This window comes from Giraffa tippelskirchi, chromosome 4 (genome assembly GCF_054371585.1).
Source record: "Giraffa tippelskirchi isolate mGirTip1 chromosome 4, T2T-mGirTip1v1.2.pri, whole genome shotgun sequence".
NCBI lineage: Eukaryota > Metazoa > Chordata > Mammalia > Artiodactyla > Giraffidae > Giraffa > Giraffa tippelskirchi.
In genome coordinates, this window is record NC_137278.1 from 188,605,549 (window position 1) to 188,629,139 (window position 23,591).

At 38.8% G+C, this 23,591-nt stretch overlaps 1 protein-coding gene and 1 non-coding gene across 3 annotated transcripts; both read right to left on the minus strand.

The window, feature by feature from the left end:
• Nucleotides 1–970: 970 nt before the first annotated feature.
• Nucleotides 971–23,348, minus strand: STRAP (serine/threonine kinase receptor associated protein). 2 transcript variants are annotated; one of them, XM_081589142.1, is made up of 10 exons: nt 22,938–23,348; nt 22,059–22,194; nt 12,391–12,472; nt 11,502–11,574; nt 9,221–9,317; nt 8,432–8,569; nt 4,371–4,507; nt 2,702–2,851; nt 2,255–2,317; nt 971–1,537 (listed from the first exon to the last, which is right to left on the minus strand). In XM_081589142.1, exons 1-10 carry the CDS (start codon nt 23,047–23,049, stop codon nt 1,476–1,478), a joined length of 1,050 nt encoding a protein of 349 aa, XP_081445268.1. In that variant the 5' UTR covers nt 23,050–23,348; the 3' UTR covers nt 971–1,475. The 2 variants fall into 2 exon arrangements, with proteins under 2 accessions (XP_081445268.1, XP_081445266.1); XM_081589140.1 differs by having other exon boundaries at nt 2,255–2,320.
• On the minus strand, nt 9,611–9,794 carry LOC145504095 (small nucleolar RNA SNORA23). The gene has a single exon (XR_014052074.1). It is a non-coding gene; the product is annotated as a small nucleolar RNA SNORA23 (small nucleolar RNA).
• Nucleotides 23,349–23,591: the final 243 nt, after the last annotated feature.

Genomic DNA, 23,591 nt, shown 5'->3' on the forward strand with positions numbered 1-23,591 from the left:
ACACCTCTCGGCCCTCTAAGGCAGTCACAGCCTACTGTGCTTTCTTCCCGTTACCAGAAATCCTCAAAGACTTATTTTTGGGTCGGTCATTTCTTTTAAGGAACATTATCAAGGATCATTCACAAGATAAATGAGGAGAGAAAAAGCAATTTGGCAGAGATATTATTCATTTGTCTGAAGTATTTCCAAACAAGTTCAGCATTCCTCCCATATTATTAAAAAATAAATGTATCACAAATCTAAACTCAGTTGATCCATTTTATTAGAAGGTTAGTAGAAGGGGTTTTTGAGTATCACCTGAACTTAAAATGGTAGTGAAACAAACAATGCAGGACTACAATTATCCCCCATTTTTATAAAATCTCTTCTATGTGTATATATACACACAAAGGTATGCTAATGTGCAATGATAATTTTAATAGATTTTAGGGGTTAGTGGGATTTTGCCTGATTTTTCTACTATCTTTCTGCTAATTCTGAACTTTTTTTTTCTTATAACAAGTATCTATCATTTAAATCATTTTTTTCCCTGAAAGTTTTCTTAAAAGGCAGTTCAAGCATTTCTGTCCAATCTAGGAGGGAGAAAGGTATATAAAACTCTACCAAAGCACATGAATACTTCAAAACTCCAGTACAAGTAACTGAATTTCAAAATCAGGAAACAATTTCTGTTCACTACAGATTCTTTAACTGGGTGGTCTCTTGATATGATACAGAGAAACTTTCTGGCCATTTCCATTTATAAAACTACAATCTATGGGGACTTCCCAGGGGTCCAGTGGCTAAGACTCCACACTCCCAATGCAGGGGGCCCGGGTTCAATCTCTGGTCAGGAAACTAGATCCCACATGCTACAACTAGAAGCCTGCATTTGCAACTGAAAAAATGATCCCAAGTGCTACAGTCAAGTGCGCTGCCAAACATCCCAACTACTCAAATCTATCAATTTCCCCAAGAAACACACACAGCATTGTTTTAGAGCCATTTTATTGAGACAACTAAAAACAATTAGGTGTTCAGAAGCAGTGTACAATGAAAGAGAAATCAAACTGTTACTTTATCATGTATTCCCTCTTCTTTATAACTAAAGCAAAAAAAAAAAAAAAAAGCTTTCTGCTTTTAAGGGAAAAGTCAGAAAAATAGGCCAATATATTTTCCCTCTTCATAATAACATAAACAGCTACAAGAAATCTAATTGTAATAAGATAAACTGGATGTTGGCTTACACATACTCATTAAAAAGACAACAGACCATCACACAATAAGAGCATAACTCCATCTGCCTTTAGCTAATACTCTTGTGTTCTCACTCACAGGTATCACCAAGTAGGTTAGTTCCAGCACTGGAGCTATTCATATTCCTCATTATTTACTGCTCATGCTGCTGTAAGCAGAGAGTAACTCTGGAGGCTGACGCTTTTCCCTGCTTGTTTTAGTCCGTAAGTTGTGTACTGTCTGTGGCATCTGCCTGACGCTCAGGCCTTAACTTCGGGAGTTGAACTATAGATGGAATCTGAATTCTCTGAAGCAATTTCTTCTACAATTCAAAAACAGAAAGTCACGTTAGTCCACTTAAGGAAGGAAAGAGGCCACTCTATATTTCTGTGAGATGAAGAAATGAATGAAAAAGTTTTTCAAGTGTGCTGGTGAGGGGAAGCAAAAGAGAACAGTGCACATGCCATGAACGATGAACCCAGGCCACTAAGAGCCAATGAGGAAAGACTTGACCATTTCCCATCAAGCTCTTCCACTCCAAGGGGGCTCTCTTTTGGGCTACATTTTCAGTGACTTCAACTGTCTAGTAAACACTGAATTGAAGTCATATTTTTGAAGATCTGGCTCCCTCCTTTATTGATTTGAATTTCAATCAATATTATATTTGATCAGAGCACATTACAATTTTAATTCTATATTTGGGAAAGAGCATTTGGTGCTTAACAAGTGTTAAGTAAAAATTACAACTGCAACAGTCTGTCTATTTTAGCATCTGTCTCCTAAGTCAAACTCTAAGTCCTTTAAGAGTAACCATATCAGTCACCTCCATGATACATCTCCGTGGCTAGTACCATGCAGTAGGTATTTAAAATGATTTATCTTTTATGTATTTATATGTATATATAAATATACATATATTTAAACTTCCTATTATTTAAGTATATGCTTACATTGAATAGATTTTCTTTGTCAATGAGTTAACTAACACTTCACTTTTCCATCCTCCAGGACCCTACAGAAGTTAAGTGTTAGTATTTACCTAGTTCCTCTTCTGCTGTCTCTGGAAAATTGATCTTGGGCTTTGCCAGCTCACCACTATCTTCTTCTATGAAAAGAAAAGCAATGATGATTACGTGAATTACAATGTCATGAGCAAGTTCTAGTATTTTAACAACTAAGAAGAGTACACCAAGACTATGGCAAGCAATAAACTACAAAACACCTTTTTTAATAACTGTAATTCTAAAATAGTATATCTTTCAGATTCATACTTTTAGATCCAAACTATAACTACTTGGGATCAATAACAGTCTTTTTATTAAAAACATGTCTACTTTATTAGTAAGGATCAATAAGAAGTATTATTCAGAGATTACTGGATGATTTATTCATCAGGCTACTCTTTGCTTAAACCATATTCTATAGAAGAAAGAAACAGAGAATCAATGATGAAAAATGATACAAAATCATGAATAAAAATTCTCACCAGGAAGCACACATTTCCAAAGGCCGTATGTTTTTCCTACCACAGTTTGCCACAGTCTCAGTGTTCCATCTTCAGAACCACTGGCATAGAGTTCTCCATCAGGACTAAACCTCACACAGTGAATAGGACCAAAGTGTCCTTTGTAGGATTCTGAGAAAGAGAAGGGCTATTAGATAAACTAATACTTAAAACAGAACATTACGTATTGACACACTAGAGTAGATGTGAAATTGCCGGGGGCAAAGTCAAAGAACTATACCGAATTAAAACTAAAGTGATTCTTATCATAAAAAAACCAAAACAACAAAAAAACCCCTAAGCCTTCATGTTCCAGTAAAGATAGAGGAGACTTCCGTGACGGTCCAGTGGTTAAGAATCCTGCCTGCCAAAAGCAGAGGATGTGGGTTTGATGCCTGGTCCGGGAAGATTTCACATGTGCGGGGCAACTAAGCTTGTGTGTCTCAACTACTGAGCCAAAGCCCTAGAGCCCACAAGCCGCAACTACTGAGACCGTATTCTGCAAGAAGAAAGACCAGTATGAGAAGCCCAAGCACCGCAACCAGGAAAGAGCCCCTGCTTCTCACAACTAGATGCAAAGCCTGCACACAGCACAACCAAAAACAATACATTTTAAAAAGACATATAGAAATCTCTTTTAAAATAAAAAAAAAAGATAAAGGGAGGTAAATGACATCCCCACTTCAAGTCTACGAAAAGCAAGTCTAAAGTCTATCAATTCAATCCCCATTTTCAAATCCTAAACTCACTGCTTTATTTACCAGGGAAGCAATTCTTACTATGACTACAGAGAACCACCAGATGGAGCTCTTTTACACACTCTGCCTCTCATACTCTCCTAGCAGACCATCTTGAGTCCACTAGTCATTCGATCACACAGAGTATGAAGATACAGGATCAATGCTGATCCTATATGAAGTTTAATGAGAAAATGTACACATTAGTAGTGGTGTTATTCTGTTTAAGGCATATCCTTATTTCTAAACTTTTTTCTCTTACTTTCTAATGCTTCATCACCTTAACCAGTTTTCAAAACTGTTTACTAGACCAATGTTCTTATTCTGTCTCCATGTCCACTTGACCCAAAGACATTCATGCACTAGCTTCTCTCAGGGAATATCATGACTGTGTTATCATGAATATAAAAAATTATCATAAGAGTAGAAAGAATATGAGATTTTGAAATAAGAATGTCTGCATCCAAGGTTCTATATTCACTAACTGCAACCTCAGATACCCAACAAATAATTTACTTTCTTTTCTTCAGAGAATAAAACATGTGGCCAAAACATTCTAAAACTTGAAAAGTGACATTAAATAAAAACAATGGGAAAGAATCTCTTATTTAAGTCACTTAACATTCAACCAATAAATTATGAACACTGAACAATTAAAATAGATTCTATGTAGTGTATTCATTGACGTTCCATTTACCCAACACAATCCATCAGCTTTCCCAAAGAAACAAAACAAAACTGTGTTTTATTCTCTGTGTACAATCCTAACAAGCTTAAGTTCATTGGCCTGTAAAGCAGGATAGCTAGAAACCAAGTAGGAGCTAAAAAATTGGCTAACTGAGGTGTTAATCACTGAAACCTAACCTTTGATCAAGGTACCTACATAATCTTAAGGAAAAAAAAAGACAACTTACCTAATTCTTCTCCACTATTATAATCATACTTATAAAGTTTAAAATCTTCACCACCTGCAACAAGAAATTCTTTCTCAGGATGAAGAGATGCAGAATTGATGGTTGCAGGAGCTTCAAAGGATTTAATTGGGTCCAAACTAGAAAAAAAATTATTAATATGTATGTTTTGAATATTTCATAAATAATATGAAGAAATAATGTTACATTTAAAATGTTCCTAAATTCTAAAACTTGAGGAATAATCCAATATCCATTTAGTCAAACATAATGACATATGTGAAGACAGAGGAGTGTGGCAGGGTCGCAAAGAATCAGACACGATGCAGTGACTGAACAACAAAGTGCTGCTAAAAAAAAAAAAACCCTCTAGGTGTGGAAAAAAGGGAATCCTTATACACTGTTGGTGGGAATGTAAGTTGGTACAGCCATTATGGAGAACACTATGGAGGTTCCTCAAAAAGCTAAAAATACAGTTGCCATTATGATCCAGCAATCCCACTCCTGGTCATGATCCACACAAAAATATAATTAAAAAAGATACAGGCATCCCTATGTTCATAGCATCACTGTTTACAACAGCCAAGACCTGGAAACTAAATGGCCGCTGACAGATGGATGGACAATGAAGATGTCGTACATAAACACAAAATACTACTCAACCATAAAAATGAGTAATGTCACTTGCAGCAACATAGGTGGAACTAGAGATTATTATACTAAGTGAAGTAAGTCAGAAAGAGAAACATAAATGCTGTAAGATATCACATGTGTGGAACCCAAAATATGACACAAATGAACTTATCTACAAAACGACCCACAGACAGAGAATAGACTTGTGGTTGCCAAGGGGGCTGGGGGCTGGGGAAGGGATAGAGTGGGAGTCTGGAGTTAGCAGATGCAAATTATTATATAGAGAATGGGTGAACTAGGCCCTACTGTAGAGCAGAGGGAAATATATTCAATATCCTGTGATAAATCTTTAACAGAAAAGAATATAAAAAAGAATGTATATGTATGACTGAATCACTTTACTGTACAGCAGAAATTAAGTCTTATAAATCAACTGTAATTTTTAAAAGAGGAAAAACACCAAACAAAAATACATCTAAATAATATTAGGGAAAAAAAAACAAAACAGAAGGCTACTATGCCCAAGTGAAATTCATCCTCAAAATACACAGCCCCTTCCATAGAGGGATATCCATTTTGTGCAGTGAATGCCTTCCTGGAAATGATTAGGCTGGCTAATGAAAACAGTATGGCTAATATACTAGGATTTTTGCTTTGAAAAAAAATAAAAATTTTAATTCTGCATTGTTTAATTTTTCCAGGGCAAACATGCATTATCTTTGTAAATAGAAGAAATCTTTACAGCAAGTAATTAACATAAAGGATTATTTGTATATTATTTTCAGCTGCTGAGAACTTTTAAGTTTCTGCAAAGGAAAAAGCTTTAATACTGTGAAACATAAAACTGCTCAAAACGGCTCAGTTTTTAAATATTAGGCTATAAAATAATAACTAAATCTGAGACTATAGCTACATAATAAAAATCAATGCATAACAACAGCTTCCCCTGAATGTCAATGAGTTTGGGGATCGGCTCTTTTCCAGTCTAACCCTAAAATCCTGAAAGGCTTCCAACACAAAACATTGGAGCATTCCAGCTCCGAAATGTTGCCATCCTACACTACAAAGCATGAAAATGAAAGTTAGTCATGACTTACACAGGATCACTGAATAGCAACTTTCTGGCTTAAATGGCAGAATATTTAATAGGCCAGCAAACCTCCTCCACCACCATTTCAGGCAAGGTTCTACAGCAGGGCTGCACGCTGCCCAAGTCCAGAAGCAACCAATGAACTCAGTTGCACAATTTAATGGTTTTGGGCAGTAACATTCTATTACTGTCAATGCACTGTGTGTGTATGTGAACTCTCTAGCATTCTTAATTGCTCATCTCCATCTTGATTGCCTTCTCATTTCTTCGCCATTTAGTGAAGCTCAGCTCTGCAAGTGGCCCTTTACAGAGAAAAAGGTCAGGACTGCTGGTCAGAATATAATGTGGTACATTCTTTATGGAAATCAAATCAGTGGTCAGAATATAATGTGGTACATTCTTTATGGAAATCAAATCAGTGGTATGTACACTAAGAACTTTAAACACATTCCTACCCTCTGTTTTGTTTGTGTAAACTAGTTTATTCAGGAGTTCCATTTTTATTCCTCAATAGATTTTCTGTATTTCTCACGTGTTTCTTCACACATCAGTTCATTTAATTCTGAAGAGTTACTCAGTGTGGCCATCATCTTCATAACAAGATCTGTTGGCAAGTCCTGGCTTTTCTGCAGGAGCTTCACTAATTGAACTTACTTCTCCTGATAGAGAACAGAACTCACGAGTAGTTTTCACACTTTCCAAAGCACCTGCTCATCTTGTCTGTTCAACTTTGTTCCAACTTCAGGCAGACTAAACATCTCCCAAAGATTCCTGTGAAAAATTGTTGATCCCAACTATTCCAACACCATCTTCTGTTGTTATCCACTCATGTTTCTCTGTGATTTTACCCACCCGAGAGCAGTGCAATGAGTGGGAGGCTCCTGTCCGGGGCTGGGATGGGCAGGCAGGGGCAGGCGACAAAGCTGCATGCAGGCTGCAGACTGTGCCAGCCGTGACATTCCTGACCTCTGAACTGGTAATTCTACTGACAGGATTCTCTTGTGAAGAAACATGCAAGAGATGTATCATCAATCTCACTGCAGAGTTGAAACAGGGGAACTAATGTGTGACGTGGTAGATTCTATAACGCCTCCCCACTGGCTCAGACGGTAAAGAATCCGCCTGCAATGCGGGAGACCTGGGTTTGATCCCTGGGTTGGGAAGATCCCCTGGAGAAGGGAATGGCTACCCACTCCAGTATTCTCGCCTGGAGAATTTCATGGACTGTATAGTCCATGGGGTTGCAAAGAGTCGGACACGACTGAGGGACTCTCGCTCACTCACTCACTCAGACTCTATAATAATATACCTAGTAAAAATGTTTTCAAAGAATTTTAATGGCTAAGAGTATCTTAGAATAAAAAAATGAAAATTATACTTTTTAGGGTCCTAGTAACTAAAGAAAAAAACACACACAAACACACACACACCCCCCAAAGAAAAAAGACTAGCAAAAAATACAGCTACCAGTAACTTTCTGGTTCTATGGCTATAGGATTATACCTAAGTTTTTCAAAATTATATTTTCTAAATTTCCAACATAAACATTTAATATATTTATAGTCATAAAAATTAAGCCTGCTTTAAAAAAAATCATTAAATCTATGCCCTACTTGAAAACAGCTTTAAAAAAAAATCATTAAATCTATGCCCTACTTGAAAACAGAAAGAAAAATCACTAATTTTTCTGAAATTTTAAAGTGAAATGGCAGAATCAAGATCATAGAGGTTTTAGAGTAATGAACAATATAAATTATAGCATCAGTCTACTGCTGCTGCTGCTAAGTCGCTTCAGTCGTGTCTGACCCTGTGCGACCCCATAGACGGTGGCCTACCAGGCTCCCCCGTCTCTGGGACTCTCCAGGCAAGAACACTGGAGTGGGTTGCCAGTTCCTTTTCCAGTGCATGAAAGTGAAAAGTGAAAGTGAAGTCGCTCAGCTGTGTCAGACTCTTAGCGACTCCATGGACTGCAGCCTACCAGGCTCCTCCATCCATGGGATTTTCCAGGCAAGAGTACTGGAGTGGGTTGCCATTGCCTTCTCCAATAGCATCAGTCTAGGGATCTTTAAAGAAAAATATACATTAAAAATTGTTAAATTTTACCAATATATGTCCCAAACACCTGGAAATTAACCTGATTAATTCTTCTGATTAAAGCCTACCACGTTTTCAAAAAACTCATTATTAGGTATGGAAACAATCTTCTTCTATATTACATCATATACACCATGATTTGCTTTTAAAAGCATTAAATACCTTAGTACATGCGTTCTAAATGTTAGGTATACTAAACTGCCCCTTTGTTACCAGGAAAGAAAATGAAGATACTTCTCAGACATACCTTACTGCACTATGAAAAGCAATAGATCGTCCATAAGTTATTACCAAAATCTCTCCCTCAGGAATGTATTCCATACTGCTAACGGACATATTAAAATTTAGCGATTTCACTTCTGTCATAGTAGCATGATCCCAAAGGCTGCATAAAAAACAAAAGAAGATGGTATTTACTCATTTAAGAAAAATACTTACAGCTTAAATTACACCTGCAGATTAACCAATGAAAAAATAACCACAACGCTAGTAAAACAACCTCCACTCCAATTCACAAATTACAGATGATACTGAGAAATGTGGCTTTCACATAAAACATCAAATTATTTGGTAGCTTGTGGGTAAAGTCAAAACTAATACTTTAAATATACTTCCCAAATGATTATGCTATTAAGACACATCTCCTAATTTAATCAATTTCAGCATTGCTCTATATAATGGTTCTTACACTCTTATTTTTGTCAGTCTGATGATAACTATATCTTTTCACAGAAAAATACAGTTCACAAAACTTTGTATAGAATTTCAGGGGTTTAATGGACACACTATGGCCAGGCAGTCCACTCACCCAGGTTAAGAGCACCTGCTTATAAAGATGTCAATAGTTTTAATTGAGTCTTGTGAATCCCACTCTATGTTTATAGCAGACAACTCCGAAAAAATGTGACCCAGATGCAGCCACAGTTGTAATGTTCAGACACAATTCTTCCTACATGACAGTTATAGAAAACTTAACTATAAGCCCCAAGGTCAAACATATTTTCAAACTTTAAATTATTAAAGAAAAATTACTCACCGAACAGTTTTGTCATCCGCTGAAAGGATCTGTTTATCCTGACTGCACCACAAAGCCTTTTTAATACCAGAGGTGTGACCACTGATTTCCTTAGGTTCTTCAGATAAAACAATTTAAAATACAATTGTTAATAAACTTGCTATGTCTGGGCAAAAGATGTTGCAGGCAATACCATTCAATACAACTTTGACTTTGGGCAAACCACTTAACCTTTTGAAGACTACACTTCTTCACTGGTAAACTGGGATTAACAATAGTTACATACCTCAGAGTTTAAAATCAAAACATTTAAAGTTGCTCCCCCTGCCCCGCACCACCACTTAAAAGAAAAAGTTACTATAGATATCTTATATTAAATTCCCTGAAGCGACAATCTCTATTCCCAAAGTTTTGTGTGTGGGAATTTGGAGGCTGGCCAGTGGCGGGCAGGTCCAAAGAGACAACACTAGACCAGTACTATGATCCCAACTTCCTCTTTGGCTGCATGACGTTTGTGTGGATAGCAAGAGCTGAATGCAAAACACAGACAGACACTGCTATCAGACACAGATGAAAACCGTGCACACATTACAGCAGCCATCCCCTGAAGTTTCTAATCTGGTGTCTGACAGGGTGAAAGCTCTTCTTCCTAATGCAAGACAGTGGAAGGGTCATTTTCAAAAGGCAGCTCTGAGAAAGGAAAAAGAAGACAAAAGATATCTGCCTAACCCTTGGACTATCTTACTGAGTCAAAAGGTACACTGATTTGGTGAGGTCAGAGTAGTCTGTCATGTTTTAGCATAAAGTTATTAATTCCCAGGTACCAAAGGAGAATAAACCATAAATGCAGTTTGTTTCCTCACCTTAGAAGTACCTTTAGAAAAGGTTATCTCAAGGATAACTGCTTAATTTCCAATGTAGCTTTGACTTTGTTATAAGCTTCCAAAGCTTACTGACTTATGAATAAACTGTGCCCACAAAACAAAATTTAAGAACCCAATTAATATATAATAAATACAATTCTTTTTCTTATATTTTGGTAGCTTTCAAAATATGTAGCATGTGACTAGGAAAGCAATGAAACACTACAAAATGGAGGTGAATATCTGGACTAGGGAAGAAAATGTATCTCTTACAACTTCTGTGCACTGAGAGAATTTATAGAGTAAATGACAGATTTCACCATCCAATTATTAAAAATGTGTATACCACAAACCTTACTAACAAAACGTAAAGGCAAATGACAAATTAGAATAAATTTTAAAAGTGGTAATAAGAGAATGAACAGGTCCTTAGTCCACAAAAGTAAATTAAAATGGTATTCAACAGTATTTTAACCTGAGTTATTTTTCAAGTTCACATTAATAAGAATTTTTCTACTAAACTGGCAAAGATAAAGCTAGTTATCAGTGTTTGCTAGAACAGGTTGGCTATAGGCATTTTTATATTTCACTGGTGGCCTCGTTGGTAATAATATCTATTAATGGCTTCCAAGTATATGTCCTTTTTGTCCCAACAATTCTATTTCTATGTAGATATCCTACAGAAACAATTGTGGAATATTTGCAACTATAAGAATGTTTAGCATAACACTGCTTATAATTGTTAAAATTTGTAAATAGCCCAAGTAGGCCATAATAGGAGATTGGTTAGTTCGCTTATCCATAGAATGGAAAGTCACACAAGTCATTAGAAAGAATGAATAGAGTATTTAAAGACATGAAACAATTACTACAGATTTTAAACATTCTTCTGAATAGCTGATACACCCATGTAGTTCAAAATCCAAGTATGTATATACATTGAGAATTCTTACCCTTCTCACCTTCTACAGATAATAACCACTACTTCTAACTGAAAGGTAGTTAACACTGTTATGTACCTTTTTAACACTTAGTGTCATAATAAAAGTTTATCAGGATAAATTTTTTTTTAAATAGTGTAAAAAAAATCCATTTTTTAAAAATATCTGAAATAATAAAAAAAAAAAGACTGGAAAAACATGAACCAAAACCTAAAGACATTAATTAATAATACTGGATGATGAGACTTTCCTGGTGGTCCAGTGGTCAAGACTGTGCACTTCCAGTACAGGGGGTGTGGGTTTGATCCCTGGTTAGGGAATAAAAGATGCCACATGACTGGGGGTGGGGGGAATGGACTGGATGGTGGATTAAAATTTAATTTTCTCTTTGTGACTACATTTTCCTAATTTGAGTACTGAACATGAATTTCTTTAATCAGGAAAAGTTATTTAAATGAAAAGAAAACAAAACCACAAATACATATAAATTAAAATTACCTGTTTCAGGTTTGTTCAAGTCATATATGCGTAACAGTTTATCCTGTCCCCCGGTTAACAAGTAATTACTATCCTGAAAACACATACAAGTAAAATGGTATTAGACTAACTACTTTAATAGTTACATTTCTTTGCAGCTTCTTCAACACTACATAAAGTGCAAATAAAGCTCATAGATGTTACAAAGAGATGCACACAGACCAATTATTCCTGAGAAAATATTACAGAGCATTTGTCTTTCTCGTAATTGCCAAATCCTGTAAGCTTCCCAGTTCAAATGTCGCACCACCAACCATGTGGCCCCTCTCGGTTGGCTCTGGTCCCGCTGCCTCCTGAGTAGTATGACCGTGATGATCTCAGTTATCCTCTCCCTTCTAAGTCACTGGGAAACATTACTTGGGTTTTTTAGATGTTTGTTGCTATTGTTGATACAAGAGTTCCAGGGTTCTTAAAAATCTCATAGCATCAACCAAGAAAAAATAGTTGACTTAAACAACTCAGGGATTAAGGGACCCACCCACCCTCCACACGGTGGAAGATCCACATACCAGTTACAGTCAGTCCTCTATATAGGTGGTTCCCCCCCACACTCAGTTCCTCCATTATCCAAAGATTCAACCAACTGTGGACTGTGTAAAACTGCAGTATTTACCACTGAAGAAAACTCACATTAAGTGAACCTGTACAGTTCAAACTACGTTATTCAAGAGTTAACTGTAAAGGTGTATAGTTTAATCTAGAGTCAAATCAAATGCAAGCCAGAATATACAAAATATTCCCCCACAAAATCAAACATGAACTAAATACAAACCAATCAAATATAAAACCACAGCCATATCCTATAATAACAGCAATTTAACTCCCTAAAACAAACTCCACTTTCTAATACCTGCGTAAAATCCACCGTCTTGACAATGTGTTTATGAGCCAGGGTCATCAATTCATCTCCTGAGACAGCATCCCACACTTTGCTAAAAGTAAAAGACAAACATATAGTAATTTTGATAATTAGTTACCAAATAAGTTAGATACTTGAGATGTTATATAAATGTATCATAAGGTAAAAACAATACGGCAATATAATTTTGACAATGGAAAAGATCAAATTTAAGTAAATAAGATCCATGAACCATAAATCCTTACTTTCCTTTTAGCCTGTAGCCATAATATCCTTATAACACGACTGCAAACATTTTAACCAATTCAGTTTCACCTTTCCAATTTTTTTCGTCTATACTCTCATATACATGAGAAACAATAAATGAAAAACAATAAATACTTTTACAGGAGAATAAAAAGCCTTGACAAGATATCACATAAAATTTTAGATCAAGACAGTAGAGAAAAAAATACTCTCCCATATCTTCCTCAAAGTTGACTTAATTTTCAAATCCTAGTCCAATTAACTTCCATACAAAGTATCAGCCTTTGATTACATAATGCTAGTGTTGAAGTTTTAAATTGTAGGTTTTCAAATCTCTCAATTGTAGGTTTTCCAACAAATCCATCCCAACCCAAAGTATATGTGTGGCTGTGTGTCTATACACATATATGTATGTATGTGTATGCCGGGGGATAATGATTAAATAATAGTTCACAGAAATACTGTTAAGAAGTTCCCCCAAATAAAAAAGCTTGAACAATAAAGAAGAAGAAAAAATTCATTTTAGATCAGAAGAGGTGGTTGAAAAATAAACAAGAAAACCTTCCACATGGGAAAAAGAAATTGTTATGAGGAACAAGTTACACTCCATAATAATTATTCTAGTAATTCCATTCTAATGTAACTGACATTTTTAGGAATAAAGTGAACAATGAAACAGAGACAGCAAAAGAAAAATAGAAAAAAGTAGAGAAAAGGAGTATTTTTTCTTCACTCATTAAACATAGAATAAACGTAACAAGTATATCACTCAAGACTCAGTGCTAAGACCGAAAAAGGAGAAAAAAAACATGACCCCAAAGTTCCTGCCTCAGTAGTGTTACCTTTAGCAGAGAAGAAAAACTATATATATTTGTGTGTGTGTGTGTGTATATATATATATATTTTTTTTTTTTTTTAAGTAATACGTTTAAGAAATACAATTAAGGGACTTCCCTGGTGGCCCAATGGTTAAGAATCTGCCTGGCAATGCAGGGGACATGGACTCCATCCCTGGTCAGGGAATTAAGATCCCAAAAGCCGGGGAGCAACTAAGTCTGCGAGCCACAACGAAAGATACTGCATGACACGATGAAGGCCCAGAGTGCCTCAACTAGGACCTGGCCAAACACAGTCAAATAAATAAATTTTTAAAGAAAAGAAAAGAAATAAAAGACAAACACACATGGATATAGAGACACAAACAAAAACCACACCACCATTTATGTCAGAAAGTCCAGAAAATCTAAGCAACAAAACCAGTAGCCTTAACGAGCATGTAGAGATACACCAGGGGAAAAAATGGAAACACTGTAGAGGAGTATAACAGTATGTGCAACTTAAAGAAACATGAAGCATCTAACAGGAATAAATGCTTATGATACAATATAAATCTTGGAAATCATAGATTTGAGTCATGAGTGGCTGAGTAAATATGTTCTGAGAGAAACAAAGTCAACCGTAAGTGGTATTGCTACTAAACTCTCAAATATTAATTTCTCTTTGCACAGGAAACCTATTCCACCCTCTGCCATTTCCAACTCAACTCTCTGGTCCAACCCTACTTTCCCAACCTCATTTTGGATTATTTCTCTGAATGTAGTCACATCAGATTATAAACAATCCCTCAAACAAGCCATGGCTCCTCTGTCTTTGCTCATAGTGTTCTACTTAAGTCTGTATTTTTATAATCTTAGGTTTCCCTGGTGGTTCAGTGGTAAAGAAGCCATTTGCCAACGCAGGAGACGAAGGTTCAATCCCGGGGTCAGAAAGACCCCCTGGAGAAGGAAATAGCAACCACTCCAGTCTTCTTGCCTGGGAAATCCCATGGACAAAGGTCTGGGGTCACAACAAGAGTTGGACACGACTTAGCAACTAAGCAACAACAACAAACTTTACATTCTCAGCTATCCCAGTTCTACTCATCCTCAGGGTTCAGCACTAAAACTATTTTTTCACTAAACCTTCTATTTTTCTCACTTCCATCAACCATTCCTTTCTGTTCTTCCATAGAACTCAGCTTATACAGTGTTTATTTTACTTTTACTTCTGTCCACATGTTTACTCTTAATCACAGGGAAATCAGTGATAAAGAGTTCACATAGATTAGACTGCTATAATAACAGAAGGTATCAAAGGGCTTCCAAGGTGGCTCAGACTGTAGAGAATTCGCCTGCCAAGCAGGAGACCTCGGTTCGATTCCTCGGTCGGGAAGATCTCCTGGAGAAGGGCCTGGCAACCCACTCCAGTATTCTTGCCTGGAGAATCCCCATGGACAGAAGAACCTGGCAGGCTATAGTCCACAGGGTTGCCAAGAGTTGGACATGACTGAGCGACTAAGCACATCAAAAGTGAAGAAAACATCACATATACCTGAAATCTCTATCCTATTCACATACTCTCGAGTCTCAAAAGAAACTCTGGGCGATGTCCTTAGAGATACTAATTTCAAGAATATTCAGTCATCTTCCCCAAACTCCCCAAAATCTAATTATTCTGCTTAGATCATGTCCATTCATTTGTTGCAGAGGCAAGAACTGGAGCGACTGTATAGTACCATCCAGAGGGCCAAGGTATCTACACTCGCTTTCCTCCCACTTAGATGAACTAGTAAAATTGAGTGCCACACTCTCCAACACAGCATGTTCTAGTCACTTGTACTAACTTTGGCACATTTCCGTTATTCACAATAAGAGTCCTAAAAACAGCTTAGAATCCTAAAAGGAACCTGGAATAACCTAAACTCCAGGCAAGAAACCGGTTATTAACTAGCTGGCTACAGGGATCAAATCAAAGCAGGGGAAAGGACATCCTCCATAGAGCTCCCCTGAGAGAAACGGCAGGAAGGGTCCATGAAGGAAGACGCTTAATGAAACAGCATTAACAATACCCTCTCAACAGCGAATCCTGTAGCATTCATTTCTGCACAACTCAAGATGTACCTGCCATCTCCCTAAACTAGCGATACCTCTTAACTCCCCAGTTTTTTGCATATGATCAATGTTATCTGTTCAATACTTTTCATACTCTGAGAAAGGACTTCGGTTCAGTTCAGTCACTCAGTAGTGTTCGACTCTTTGTGACCCCATGAACCGCAGCACACCAGGCCTCCCTATCCATCACCAACTGCCGAAGTATACCCAAACCCATGGATATTGAGTCAGTGATGTGATCCAACCATCTCATCCTCTGCCATCCCCTTCTCCTCCTGCCCTCAATCTTTCTCAGCATCAGGGTCTTCTCAAATGACTCAGCTCTTCCCATCAGGTGGCCAAAGTATCAGAGTTTCAGCTTCAACATCAGTCCTTCCAATGAACATCCAGGACTGATCTCCTTTAGGATGGATTGGTTGGATCTCCTTGCAGTCCAAGGGACTCTCAAGAGCCTTCTCCAACATCACAGTTCAAAAGCATCAATTCTTTGGCGCTCAGCTTTATAGTCCAACTCTCACATCCATACATGACCACTGGAAAAACCATAGCCTTGACTACACGGACCTTTGTTGACCAAGTAATGTCTCTGCTTTTTAATATGCTATCTAGGTTGGTCATAACTTTCCTTCCAAGGAGTAAGCGTCTTTTAATTTCATGGCTGCAATCACCATCTGCAGTGATTTTGGAGCCCAGAAAAATAAAGTCTGACACTGTTTCCCCATCTATTAGCCATGAAGTGATGGGACTGGATGCCATGATCTTAGTTTTCTGAATGTTGAACTTTAAGCCAACTTTTTCACTCTCCTCTTTCACTTTCATCAAGAGCCTCTTTAGTTCTTCTTCACTTTCTGCCATAAGGGTGGTATCATCTGCATATCTGAGGTTATTGATATTTCTCCAAGCAATCTTGATTCCAGCTTGTGCTTCATCCAGCCCAGTGTTTCTCATGATGTACTCTGCATATAAGTTAAATAAGTAGGGTGACAATACACAGCCTTGACGTACTCCTCTTCCTATTTGGAACCAGTCTGTGGTTCCATGTCCATTCTAACTGTTGTTTCCTGACCTGCATACAGGTTTCTCAAGAGACAGGTCAGATGGTCTGGTATTCCCATCTCCTTCAGAATTTTCCACAGTTTATTGTGATCCACACAAAGGCTTTGGCATAGTCAATAAAGCAGAAATAGATGTTTTTCTGGAACTCTCTTGCTTTTTCGATGATCCAGCGGATGTTGGCAATTTGATCTCTGGTTCCTCTGCCTTTTCTAAAACCAGCTTGAACATCTGGAAGTTCATGGTTCACGTATTGCTGAAGCCTGGCTTGGAGAATTTTGAGCATTACTTTACTAGCGTGTCAGATGAGTGCAATTGTGCGGTAGTTTGAGCATTCTTGGCATTGCCTTTCTTAGGGACTGGAATGAAAACCGACCTTTTCCAGTCCTGTGGCCACTACTGAGTTTTCCAAATCTGCTGACATATTGAGTGCAGCACTTTCACAGCATTATCTTTCAGGATTTGAAATAGCTCAACTGGAATTCTATCGCCTCCACTAGCTTTGTTCATAGTGATGCTTCTAAGGCCCACTTGACTTCACATGCCAGGATGTCTGGCTCTGGGTAAGTGATCACACCATTGTGATTATCTGGGTCGTGAAGATCTTTTTTGTACAGTTCTTCTGTGTATTCTTGACACCTCTTCTTAATATCTTCTGCTTCTGTTAGGTCCATACCATTTCTGTCCTTTATTGAGCCCATCTCTGCATGAAATGTTCCCTTGGTATCTCTAATTTTCTTGAAGAGATCTCTAGCCTTTCCCATTCTGTTGTTTTCGTCTATTTCTCTGCATTGATTGCTGAGGAAAGCTTTCTTATCTCTCTTTGCTATTCTTTGGAACTCTGCATTCAAATGGATATATCTTTCCTTTTCTCCTTTGCTTTTCGCTTCTCTTCTTTTCACAGCTATTTGTAAGGCCTCCTCAGACAGCCATTTTGCTTTTTTCCATTTCTTTTTCTTGCGGATGGTCTTGATTTCTGTCTCCTGTCTCAAAAGAGGGGCTGCTTAACTTATTTCTCTAAGGCCTTAACAAAAAATTAAGCTATTTCGGGAAAATGACTGCCTGTCTTAACATGACGGCCAAGCCATCAAAAAGGAGACAATAGCACCTTTGATTTATTGAGAACCTTATTCAGAGAAAATTTTGCTCTTCCTATTGGCTTTTACAAGAGGGGGAAAAAAAAGGCGATCATGCTTTAATTACCCAAAGATACCTGAACTCAGATCTACTTAAGCACTCTGTGGACAGAGCACAGGAACCTTCTTTCTTTTGGCCCTCTCCGCATGAAGGCAGTATAAGGACTGAGAAGAGGATCAGGAGATGTGGTGGTAACATTAGCTCTATGAATTAAAAGATATAAAGAGAACGGTGTTTCAGGGATAGTTTTAGCTGACTTGACTGCCCAAATTACTTCAAGATAACATTCCAAACTGACTCACGGACCAGCCCTGCTGAATATACTTTCTCTGTAAGAAAAATGGACAAAATTCTCCTTTAGATAAACATGACACCTAAAATTACACTAAGGAGCTCTTCTTTATCGGGTCAAGTTCCGTAATAGCAGAGCCCATGCAGGTCATTAAATGGGAATATAAAGAAAGGATGCACACATCCCCACACCTCACGGACAGAGACACAGCAAATGAGGGTTAAGTCTCAGCTCCCACTAACCAAGCACCTGCTATGCAACAGACACGAGGCTAGACTCAAGCATGCAAGTGGAAAAAAATCTCTCTGATCTGCCCCCAAACCACACTTGACTTACATTCACTTGACAAACATGAAACAAGAGGTTTAAGAAACATCTCATGATCAAACTGAAAATACAAAGTATAGCTAGCACATGAACTCAGGCCTTGTTGTTTAGTTGCTAAGTTGTGTCTGACTCTTTTGCAACCCCATGGACTGTAACCCACCACGATCCTCTGTCCATGGGATTTACTAGGCAAGAATACTGGAGTGGGTAGCCATTTCCTTCTCCAGGAGAATCTTCCTGACCCTGGGACGGAATCTATATGTCTCCTGCATTGGCAGGCAGGTTCCACTAAGTCACCAGGGAAGCCTGAACTCAGGCCTGCTTAATGCAAATGCTTACATCTTTCCCACTACATCATGGCATCTGAAAGCCTGAACTGAGAGGGAAAAAACCTGAAAGTATTCCCTCTTGCTACTTAGATCTACTAGAACTTCCTTGCATGAAACCCAGAGGTTGCTAGGCTTTAGCCACAAATGTTCCAAAAGAACATATAATTTTGGTCTATTGGGGTGGTAGCTATCAGTGTTACCTTACACATGTTAACATTTACACAGCTACTAGATTTCAGGTAATATTCTAAATATAAACATACCAACTCATTTAATATTCACGACGAGTGAAAGTTGCTCAGTTGTGTCCAACTCTTTGTGACCCCATGGACTACACAGTCCATGAAATTCTCCAGGCCAGAATACTGGAGCGGGTAGTCTTTCCCTTCTCCAGGGGATCTTCCCAACACAGGGACTGAACCCAGGTCTCCCGCATTGCGGGCAGATTCTTTACCGGCTGAGCCACAAGGGAGGCCCATTCATGACGAGAAGCAGGCACTATTGCTATTCTCACTTTTATAGATGATGAAACTGTGAAAAAGAGAGGTTAAATAAAGTTCACAAGATCACAGAGGTATTACAGGATGGAGCGAGGGTTCAAACACAATCTGGCCCCAGCATTCATGTTTTTAATAACCCCGTGTAAACACAGACACTAAGACCTGAAATGTTAATAAAGTCCCAAAACACTGAATACCTATACAGAGAAACGTCCTCAAATGTATGACATGGGTTACTAATGCTGTTAGTGACCTAAAAACAAAGATAACTGTGCCTCTAGCAGCAAGATAAAATCCTGACTACTCTTTTCAGAACTCTGTTAAGTATTTAAAGTGCCATATTTTTCACACCTTTTTCTCTCTCCATTTCAGAGTAATTATCACATGAGCAGTAATTTCTATCTAATGCATTTCTTTTCCTAAAGACTGGCATTACAATTTGTCAAATGTACATCAGGTTTCACAGATTTTACAGAGATGGGTATCATTCCTAACAAGCTTCTGTACAAGTCTCAGATCAGAGCAAGACTGTCCATCAGGCAGCAGACGACAGAGCATTTTGCTCATGTCATTAGCACTCATGTTTGAGCCAGATAACACAGAACTGAGATTAACAGAAATGAATCTCTCCAGAAATGCAATTTAAAAGATTGTCTATTTTAATGCTAATGTCTGTAGAGTTTAAGATCTTGTTACATTTTACCTAATCAAATTTAATTTAAAATATCACTTTATTAACTATTAACTTAGCAAACTGGGGACCTAGTTTCAATAATGACATTTTTAAAATCCACTCCACAAATATCTGAAATCTCCTGGAGAAGGAAATGGCAACCCACCCATTCCCTTGTCTGGAGAATTCCATGGACAGGAGAACCTGGCAGGCTAGTCCCTAGGGTCGCAGAGTCAGACAGGACCGAGCAACTAACACAGAGGGTTGTTAATTCCAATTTTCTATCTCTGTTATGAAACCAATGACAATGCTCCTACTGGACTGAGCAAAAAATAAACTTTGGAGAAATTGAAGGAAAAAAAATAGGTTGAACTCACGGGAGACATAAATGTCTCAGAAACAAAACCAAGATCTGTAATTCATCCATTCTTAGTCCTTCTGCTGCAGAAACTTCCTTAAGTTATTTGCTTGACAAAGTGCTGAACAAGCCAGGTATACAAAAAAATATAAGACATGGCCCATGGCCTCAAGAAGCAACAACATATAAGTCAATAAGTACTATCAGAGCCAGAAGTTTAACAGAGCCAACAGTGTGAGCAAAAAGAGGGAATGGACACCCTCGCCTTCCAGTTCTTCACAAATCTTCCTTTATAAGAATCACTTTGACTTCCTATTTTTCACATCCCATAATTAACAAAGGAATCTGTCACATTATAAGCATGCATGCCAACCTCTAAAGCAACATTTGACATGAAAGGATTTACACAAAACCAAGCAGTTCCCTATTTTATCAGAATTGCACAGAATCACAACAGGGCAGAGCACAAAGCCTTATAATGGTTATGCATAAACATAATAACATCTATTCTTTGAAGGCAAAGAAAAAAGTTCAAACTGACATTTTAACTTTTCTTACTGATCTCTCATCATCTCAAATTTAATCCCACATCAGCATGGGATTGTATCTCCCTCTGTTTATTTAAAAATTCTATTTAAAAAAAATTATGTATTGTAAAACTCACTTCACAGCATAGAGCTCTACAAGTTTCAACAAATATATAGTCATGTATGCACCACCTCAATCTGCCTTCATTTTTCATAATAAACCTAGTATGTTTAATTTGCTTAATACAAAGGTGCAACAAACACATTTACCATTGCTCCTTAGTGTAAAATTCTGTTTTAAAAAAAAGTTTAAAAAAACCACTTTCACTCTCGAGACTCTCAACTCTTACAGTCTACTACATGTACAATAACCTTTGACACTGTCTTCCTTAAAACATTTAAGTGTCTGCTAAGTCACAAACATTAGGAAGTAGAGGTACTAAGGTTATATAAGATATGATACACACGCGCAGATGGAAAAGTGGGTCATTGGCAAGTCAGCTTAATAACCTACGCAAAAGCCAAAAATCAGAGTAAGTAAGGTCCATTCTGGCGACAATGAATATAACCAGACTGTGGGACATGGGGAGTGCAGTGCAGATGATGATGGTGAACTAGGATGGGCCAAAGTGTAAAGAGACAACAACTGAAATTTAACCTTTAGGCCGGTGGTTAAAGGCTGCACATCACAATCACCTAGAAGAACTTTTGGGAAGAAAATAAACTGTTGTTGGGGACTCTAGCCCCCTCCCCCAAGACCAATATGCATTTGAGTATTTTAAAAGCTTCAAATAATGTACACCCAAGGTCATGGATCACTGATAAAGCAGAAGTAAGACAGGAAAAGCATTAGCTAGAGAAGTGGCCTTCCTTATATTTGTGTTCAGGAAGACAAATGGCAGCACCAGGGAGGATGAACAGATGGGAAAGGACTAGTGGTAGGGACCTGAACTAAGACAGCAGTGGCATAACAAATAATGTCATCAGCAGACATTCTGCTGGTGGAATCAACAAAGACGATGATAATCTAGATGCAAGGGAAATATCAAGAACAATTTAGACTTCAGCCTTACACAGAATGAAGTCATTTGAGTCTCTGTGAACAGTTTGAGAACCGTTTAAGAGAAAGAAGCAGGTAGGATCAGGCTGGAATTCTGGTGAGATCAAACAGGGGGTGTTCCATATGGTAGGTAGGGAGAATTTCACGAGTAACCTTTAACGACGTTTTGACCATTTCAGAGCACAATCCAGAGAACTCCGAAGGTGGCCATTTCTGGCTGCACTTACGCTGTGAAATCTGCAGCGGCTGTTGCTGCCTTGGTGGCATCTTTATTCAATGTTGCGCCCCAAACGGCACCCTTATGACCCAAAAATGTTCCAATCCAGTCTCCTGTATCTCCCTGGCGAAGCATAGGCTTACCATCTAAAAAATATTGAAGAACACATGTGACTTAGAAGTTCGGAGGACTTAAAATCTAAGACTCAAACAAACATGAAACGATCATATTGAAAAACAAAGTGGAAACTGCTTTTGTTGTCTGAACTATTCTCACTCACTGGGGTCACTAAGGATCGTTCAGAAATAAATTCAATGACGAACCCAGCTGCACATTCTCTCTGGGAAGCATTTGTAAGTAGGTGAAAAGACTGACCTGCGTCAAAACAATCTAGATTTGAGCCTTATTTTGGACAAACTTCTTAACATAAATCTCAGCTTCCATCACACACCCACACACACAGCTTCCATTTGAAATATGGAAAACGGAAATGAAAAATTCCATACGACAAAGACTATTCAATGAGATAATAGGAGGGCTAAGTCTTCGTAAAATAAGGCCTGGCCTAGTTGCTGCATTCTGCCAAATCCTTGAGAGATATTTACACTGTTTGTTGGCCGGGACGTCCAGGCAAGCGCACAGTTCAGCTTCTCCAGAAATAGCAATAAAGGTAAAATGAGAAGCCTTCGTTAGGGGCATTACTTAGCAAAGCCTCTCTTGGTGTCAGCTGCGGAAGCCTTAGCAACTACTTCTCTCCCCATCAGCTCGCAGTGAGGCCCTAACCTTAAACGCTGCGAGAGCCGCAGTTCGTTCGGCAATGGGGATGCCAACCTCGTTCGCTTTCCGCCCGACCTCAGCCATCAGGGGCCAGACTAGCGGCCCCGCTCACCTTTGCAAGCGCTGATGAGAAAATAGCCATAAGGCGTGATGCCACTGAAGGCCAGATCCACCACAGGCCGCGTGTGGCCGGAGCAGGTGAGCGGCGTCTGCCTCATCGCCATGGCGGCAGCGAGCCGAGCGATCCGGCTGCAGAGCCGAGGGGTCGTCTAGTCTTTTCTCTCCTCTGAGGCAGCGCCTCCGGCTTCTGAAGGCCCCCGCCCGGACACTGACGCTGGGCCGGGACACAGGAAAAGGCCAATCCGGTGGCCCCAAGGTCAGGAAGGGGTTAGGGACGGGTCAGGGAGTCCGTGACGGGCGACCGACCGCCGCCAAGGGAGGGAAAGGGAGGGAGGGAGGAGAGTAGGGAAATGGGGAAAGCGGAGAACCAGCGGCCACGACCCGTACCGTCCACACCGGTACCGGCAGGAAGTGACGACACCAATGACGCTAAGCGTCCGCCGGAAGTGACGAAACGGCGGGAAGGCGGATTTGCCCGGCAGAAGCGGCATACCGGCGCGAGGACTGCAGCGCGCCGGCGCGAAAACACGCACGCTGAACGCGTGATGCTGGCCCCACGCCTGTACGCCCGGCTCCTGGTGGAGCTTTTGCTCTGGTTCAAAGTCGGGGCGCGGAGCTCTCGGCTCTCACTCCAGAACTGCGATGG

Coding starts and splice junctions, on each gene's coding strand:
- STRAP (XM_081589140.1), bottom strand. CDS start 23,049: ATGGCGATGAGGCAGACGCCGCTCACCTGCTCCGGCCACACGCGGCCT. Junction 12,473..22,058: donor GCCGCTGCAGATTTCACAGC/GTAAGTGCAGCC, acceptor TTTTACTTTTAG/CAAAGTGTGGGATGCTGTCT. Junction 11,575..12,390: donor AGACGGTGGATTTTACGCAG/GTATTAGAAAGT, acceptor ATGTGTTTTCAG/GATAGTAATTACTTGTTAAC.